At 41.1% G+C, this 7,513-nt stretch overlaps 1 protein-coding gene and 1 long non-coding RNA gene across 5 annotated transcripts in view; one reads left to right on the top strand and one right to left on the bottom strand.

Annotated features, from left to right (window-relative positions):
* The window catches only part of LOC111267344 (serine protease 33), a 16,770-nt gene extending 12,501 nt beyond the window's left edge, over window positions 1–4,269 (bottom strand). For all 3 annotated transcript variants that reach the window (XM_086971269.1, XM_022845545.1, XM_022845546.2), the window contains exons 1-2: window positions 3,010–4,269; window positions 2,511–2,837 (exon numbers count right to left, since the gene is read on the bottom strand). In XM_086971269.1, coding sequence (XP_086827395.1) covers window positions 2,511–2,837; window positions 3,010–3,249 — 567 coding nt within the window. In that variant the 5' untranslated portion in view covers window positions 3,250–4,269. The remainder of the gene's footprint in view (window positions 1–2,510; window positions 2,838–3,009) is intronic.
* LOC111267345 (uncharacterized) lies at window positions 344–6,807 on the top strand. Of its 2 annotated transcripts, none has more exons than XR_002684545.2 (3): window positions 344–839; window positions 1,638–1,890; window positions 6,027–6,807. It is a non-coding gene; the product is annotated as an uncharacterized LOC111267345 (long non-coding RNA). The 2 variants fall into 2 exon arrangements; XR_002684546.2 differs by lacking the exon at window positions 6,027–6,807 and adding an exon at window positions 4,822–5,914.
* The last annotated feature ends 706 nt before the right edge of the window (window positions 6,808–7,513 follow it).

Raw genomic sequence — 7,513 nt, 5'->3', positions numbered from 1 at the left:
GTAGCTTCGACTAAGAGGTGTGTTATGTTAAGCTATTCTTCCCCTAAATGGTAGCAAGAAATAATAGGAACAGGGTATGTTCTGCCGAGTAGAAAGCATCGAAGGAAGTGAAAGAATCTAGTAGAAGTAACAAGTACGGACAACTGCTTTCTACTCATTGTGCGGTGCTCAATTCAAGAAGTAAAATGAAAAACAGTTGGGGCTAGCGATTGCCTTTAATGGCGCCCCGTACTGACTGCGTTGATCTTCTGACCCGGCAGCGTCGCGACAACGACCAAGCGACGAGCGAACGAGTGTTCTGCTTGCCGAAGCAAATGCCAGATGCCGAAAGAACAACCGCTACGAGGCGTTTGCCGTGAAACGAAAATTTAGAAAAGAACGATGCGATGTTCGCGGCCGTAGAAACTATTATAGTAGAGGTAGTATACGAAAAGCGGCTGTTTGAAGTGTTTGTGGTGGTACGTTTAGCCGTGCGGAATTTGAGTTCGACAGGCGCGTTGAGTATTGCAACCGCTTCCTATACTTGTTGCATTACGTCCACTGTGCCACCCTGCCACGAACAACAAAGCAGACGACGATACCGATGCTGATCATCCTTCTGCTGACGTCGCTCATGATGGACTTGTTGTCGCCGATAGCTTGGAAACGGCCGGTGACAGCGATTTAACAGGAGATACTGAATAACTAGTGTAGCTAATACATGCCATAGCCATATCGATATGTGACGAGATGGCGGCATTCAGTATCCCCTCAGAAATGGATTCGTAGCATTGAAGATCATATGTAGCTAGACTAAAGACGCGAACTTCGACTAAGGGACAGGAATTTCTGACGCAAAGGTAACGTAACGAATATGGATAACGACGTTCATTTTTTTGTTTGGTGAAAAATAGAGCTTCCTACTATAACCCGTATGCTAATCTATATTTATATAGATATTATTTTCCCGATACTTAGGTCAGTCATGCGGACGATTTGCCTTGTTGGTGTTGGGGAAAACGTGTGAAAATGAAACTGAAAATCGATGAAATAATCGACTATACTGATAGACGGTCAGAATTTCTCCAGTTTGCTATTAGAACCGTTGATCTGACCTATTCTAAAGCTATAAATAAATCAATATTCTACAGCTCGTGCGGCTTCTCGTCTCATCGGCTCGTCATAGCTAGATTCCTTTAACTTTCCTGTTTAATTAGCATGTTTTTCTAAGACTTACTTTCCTATCGCCATCTGCTGAGTAATATGGCACACAGCGCAGACGCAGTGCCGATACAGTTGCCAAGTATCTTTTTTCGCACACGTTATGCAATATGTGTCGTTGGCGGAAATTAATATACCCGGTAAACTAGATACATTTTCTGTAAATTTCCATTCTCAGTTTGCGCTTTCAGAATGAGAAGGAAAAGATATGAGGATGCTTCTGGCATAAGCTAATTTCGGAGAAACCGCTTTACGGAGAATAGCACTTCTTACTCTCGCTTCCCTTTTATTTGAAATAACTGACGAAGTGATGACCAATACAGACCTACGCACGCAAACATAAACACACTCCTTTATCTCAGCTAAACTTTCACTGACTGTTTTCGGTGTGTGCTTTTTCATATCTTTGTACCATGCCATTCTGGTTCTTTCTCCAGCTGCTGCTTCTGCGTTTTCTGCCGACTTTTCTGGCGACGCCGAACTCGATGCTGCGACAGACGCTTTGGCCACCAGTAGCTCAGAAATGAATCGTAAACACACAAACATATACGGATATCGCAGCGATAGCGGTGAGCGACAGTGAAAGCACAGCAAGAGAGACCGAACGAAAGCGATGCTGCCATTCGTAGTCAGCACCAGGACGCTTGTAACGACGACAGCAGCGACGACGTCGACACACTTTTTTCAAAGGTCCGTCGGCATTCACAAGCCAAGCATCTAGTAGCTCGGTCGGTAATAAAACTAACCGAAAATATTGAATAGAATAGCGTCATCACGCTACACTCCCCACACGCGCACGGATCGCTTGCCTCTGTCAATGGCAGGAATACATGAACGTGGTAGAGATGGACACTGGAAAGCCAATGAAATACTGGACATGTAACAACATCGAGTATATACAATGATTAACTGAATTTATTAGGCCAACGGCCCTACACGCTTCTAGTTATATTCCGGTTCCTATTCAAAAGTACACACATAGAAGTGTACCTGGTTAAATGAAAATGCACTATCAAAATTTTCTACAGATAAGAAAATTCTTACTGACACATATCCGTAAATGTTCGAATCTGCTGTAACTAGTTCTCAGGGGCGGGGGTAGATGGACGAACTCTATGATTTTATGCGTCCGTCGCCTGTTTAAGTGTGTTCTGCATAATGGCAAGGGAGACCACCAAACCCTAAATCGTACGAGTGCACGGAAACGAATTTCCTGCTATGTTACAAGTATATTACTCAAGCTATCCCGGTGATTTCAAAAAGTAGGCGCAGTATATAGATTTATATAACTAGTCTATCAAAGTACTGACCTGCCAGGGCCATTCGCCCTCGGTAGCTGACGAACCTCCCACAATACGTTTGATGCGGTTTCGGGTTTTCTGATGAAGCGGCCTGCGGCCGCACTTCAGTCCAAAGTTGAAGTCATTCACGTTGAATACCACCGACTCGACGGTCGTCTTGAACAGTCGTGACGAGGTCGTCTGCGGAAGTTCCGTCACAGAAATGCCGATATCACGTTTGGTCACGTCAAGCACGAGAGAAATAGCTGGCTTAGACGTAAGAGGAAACGTCGCCGCAGTCTCCGTCTGAATATTGTTTTGGGTTGAGGCAGATCCAGCAGACATTATTGTGGCCACCTAAATCGTGTGAGCGATCCGAATGAACAAAGGGGTGCTCTAGAGGGTGACCCATTAAAGTTGATTAGAGCAATGAGCTTATCTAAGCGCGCACATATGATCGGGCTCACTGACAAGTTGGACTGATGAGATTCAAATTTGCAATTTCATTTGTATGTACAAAAGTACTCACATTTAATTGAGCTGGTGGCAGTGTTGTGATATTGCTTTGTTTGGTCGCCTCTGAAGTACTGCTTTCAAATTCTGTTCCTTCGGGCGGAGATTCGGACCGCGAAATTGTCGTATTCTTTGCAATTACTTCCAGCTTCGACTCGGGCTTGGTGACTCTTGGAACTCGTACCTCAAGAGTGTAGCTTGGAACACAAAGGGCGACGATAAGCGTCGCGGAGAACAACGTATGCTGCGGGCGCATCTTTGTTGATGCTCTCAGGATCCCTGCAGACAACAGGCGAACGCTGGTCTCTGTGAAAGGAGCAAACGATAGAAAAAAAACTGGAAGATTGATTATTTTAGATGAAATTCCATGAAATCGTAATCTTTATAAGTGTCTCTTGTACCCCTAAGGAGTAATTCCCGACTGAATATTCAAATGAGAAATTTGAATTATAACTAGCTAATTTATAAAGAAATATTCATACTATGTTTATCTTGAAACATAACGTTTCATATATACATATAGATATCTATTATTTATCATCTATTGAGATTTATATATAAACGACAAAAATTATATAGGACAAAAGTCATCGATATTATCTGTTGTAGGAATACATTGTAATAACAGTTAACTATGAAGAAGAGTAAGCCTCGACCAACGTTCCGGTAGCAAAGCCCGATTTTTAGTGCTACCTACCGTCAATGGATTTTACATTTCTAAACGTATCCAACATACTGATTCACTTTGTTCTATCCATAGAAGACGCTACCGCTGATACGACTTAAATAAAGAATAGGGTTAAATTATTAGTATATATAGCGTAAACAATAATTCTGCAACAGCAGTAACGACTCAAAATTATCGGCTAGTGGATACTTATTATATCAGCAATTGTGACGCTATTTGCGAAAGCGTATACGCTAGCTCACACTAACCAAGTATTGAATTTGAAAAAAAAAACAACAAAAAAAAATATCTGTGGATTACAATAATTATTGCTGCTTTAATCAAAGTAATTAAGTTCAAAGTACGAATCAAGGATTACTGTCACAAAAAAAGAGCGGTACGTTTAATGATCCCTGGAAAAAAACTCACTTGGTCGTGTAGTCGCGTACGATAGCCTATTTCAATTAATGCCATTTTCTCAGAGGGAAACAAAATTACAGGTGGAATAGTTTAACTAGCTAAATACTTTTTCAAGTAAGTAAAATAAAAACGGAGCCATTTTGGCATCCACTTTTAGAACGCAACTTAAATCCCTATCAAAAAAGAACATTCTGGCTAAGTCTTCACTTCCTTGGTACGCGCGAGAGTGATCGCCGCTACCGTATACTGTGATCTTAGCTATCTTAACGAGTGACCCCTAACAGTTCGATTTGGTCGCTCTGACAACTGATATAAATGTTGCACCCTCTTTTCTTTGTCTTGAGATCGTCTGAGACGCTTTTGTCTGGGCCTGATTAACTGTTTCATCCGGAACGATGGTAATTAAATAAGTTAAACTAATTAGCGATACAATAATAACATATTTGAGCTAATGGCTTCAACAGACCTTACTCTCAAATCAGTAGATCTAAATTTCGAAACGCTTGAAAGCTACTATCATTGTGCCATTTAAGTTCTAATACACAAATAGCTTACATTTTTAAAATGGTTTTAAAAAAAAAAACCTGCCGGTGCCTGTTCATAAATGCTATGACAAAACTATTTACTGTTATATGTCCGATGAAAGATAATAGTTTCGGACCAAATCTTGGTTATTTTAAGTGCGATCGAATAGAACGGACCCTCCTCCATCATCAGCAACTATCATTTACGGCCTTGCAGATCACTGGAAAAGTAACTGGGTTGCTCCCGCTGGGTAGACGAATCTCACCCCGTTCCCAAGCAAAAACGACCCCGATCCTCGTATCGATGTCGCTGTCAACGGATACGGTTAGGGTCACGTCATAGAGAAAGAAGGCGAGATTTCGCAGGCCCGCCAAGAACTACGAGATGTTTCATTACACGGCGCTGTTAGTTCTTAGCTAGCCGCGAAAGATTCACGATGAGCACAAATAAAGCAAGCTATGTAACCAAGGATGTCATATTAGCTGCTGTTCCTTACTCGTGTCTCGCCGTGATTAAGGACGCCTATGATATACCCACGTGAGTGTAATGCTGCATACGTGGACGATAGGTGTAATCACCTACGGTGCAGGCCAACTGATATGCACCAGCTCGTCCTTAAGAAGCGTATATGCCCTTTGTTTAATTGGTTAACATTGTCTGCTTCACTCCCGTCGAGGATGAAGGCTAAGCGTCGTCGTCTTTAGCGGGCAATTTTCAATTTATCTAACGTTACGATAAATGACATAACTAATATTTAATTAGAGCTAAGCACTAGGTATTACAGGGTTGAAGCTTTACTTCTTTATTATGTTTTCGTTTTTTTGTTTATTATAAATACATACTTTAGTAAGTACTGAGGTTCGAACGTGTGCATGTGAACTACGAATACGTCATAATAAGCGTCTTATCAGAAACCTTAAATCGTCTTAATATCCATGATACAGTAAGATAAAATTTTAAAACATGTCTTAATTTTAGATATGTTGTGCAGAAACGTCACAGTCGTTATATGACTATGCACAAACGATGCATCTGCAGTAATTACGTAAGCGTCTGATGGAATGAATTTCATTCAATACCTACCTGTAGAGTGCCACGTATCAATTCAACTGGATTACGTATACCCTGGGGTACTGCTAGACAAGATCCTGTACTGAACCCTCGTTTTATCAAAAGGCACTGAGAATAAAAATGCAAGTGATTGATAGAAGACAGCGACATGGTTTGAACTGCCAATACAGATCTCTGCGTTGCTATAGCAGTCATAAACAATAGGTACGCAGGTTTCGCGCCATCGCCGGTTCGAAGCTCGACACTGGCGGATCTTAAGAAACTTCAGTCGAACCACGAGCTGCGTTCTTGGGCACATCGTCTTACCATCAGCATTCTCGTAGTAACGAAAACGAGCGCATTTCTTTCAGGTGGCATGAGCGTCAATCAAATGGACAACTATAAATAATTAAGAATAATTCACTCGGGTGGACGCCTGGGGAAGCAGAGAAACACGAGTCTTAGAAAAAGTTCAGTTCAGACTGTGTGAAAGATCGCCATTTTGAGCAACCCCTGTGGAAGAAAAATTTAACAGTGGAAGTCCGAGCTGAATTAGAGCGGTATAGTTAAAAAACATACACTTCCGCGCTGAGCGAGAGTAATCATAACTTCGTGGTATGACAAAGTTACATATAGGGTAATTGAGAAACCAGTTAAGAAGAAAGCAGATTTTACTGTCATCGATGCTTAGCTATAGGAACCGTCTATGTTTAATGTATGCATGTCCGTTAATTTTCCCTATCGAGCTTCAACTCGATAGAACTCGGACCGCCTCAGTAATTAAGCAGTGCTTCTTGCCCGTAGTAAATAGCTGATTAGCTCTCCAACTATTGCTTACAAATTATTTTTTTAACTAATTAGGTTTTGTCACCCTAATTATATTGATCCTGAAGATTCCCATACGTTTTCTTAGGAGATATACTTTAGCTGACCTCGGATTCGACAGCACTTCAAAAAAAATACGAAGCTTTTTGAAGTGAGTAACTGAACTTCGCAACGGATACATACTGCCTAGGATAACGTAGTGCGTAAAAGATACTAAAGAACGTTTTAAATACGTAGCCTTATTTTGCGTAAAAGAAAAAACTTCTATTTTCAGAAAATGTATAGGGGATATGCTCATTTAAAAAATAATATGATATATTTGCTTAAGTTCGCATGAGATTAAAAGTATTTAATAATGTCTCTATGGTCGTTGTAGTTATTTCGATATCCAAACACCTAGTGACGATGATTTTTTTTAGTTACACACACAGTAATTTCATAAACATTACTATAATAATTATTATTACCATTATAACATTGCATTCGACTCAGGAGTGTCCACGAATTATATGTAAATTAGAGTGAAAAATTTAATCGTCACACGATCACTGGCAGGATAGTAACAGGTGGGCCACTCTGGATAAGGACGTCCCTACCCATTATTATCAGTGGGTAGTTGATGGCCAGCTCGTAGTGGCTCTGTAGCAATGAATTTCGTAAAAATTTCAGCCAAAAACTGCTAGCTTTTTAACATAACGGACAGGTAAGTGTGCACCGCATTGTGCATGCTTGCTCATACCGCGCTGTGCAATAACAGCGTCATTAATGGCGGCCGATGTAACAGAGTTATGATAATGGTATCACATTTAGCCGGAAAGGTAAAGCAAACAAGGCGCTGGCGTGCGGAAGTCAACAATCGGTTACGGTCAAGACTCAAAAAAGGATCTGACAAAAGGTCAAAAACGGGTCCCGCTGGCCAGAAAGAGTCAATAGCAGACACTCTATTGGCATATGGCCAGATCTGCCAGTTGCCGCACCTCTGAACTTTTGTTGTGGCGATATTGAGCTAAACAAAGTTACACTTTGTTCAAGT

This window comes from Varroa jacobsoni, unplaced genomic scaffold (genome assembly GCF_002532875.2).
Source record: "Varroa jacobsoni isolate VJ856 unplaced genomic scaffold, vjacob_1.0 scaffold_1171, whole genome shotgun sequence".
NCBI lineage: Eukaryota > Metazoa > Arthropoda > Arachnida > Mesostigmata > Varroidae > Varroa > Varroa jacobsoni.
Note: the sequence above shows the minus strand (reverse complement) of the source record. Positions and strands in the feature narration are given on the sequence as shown.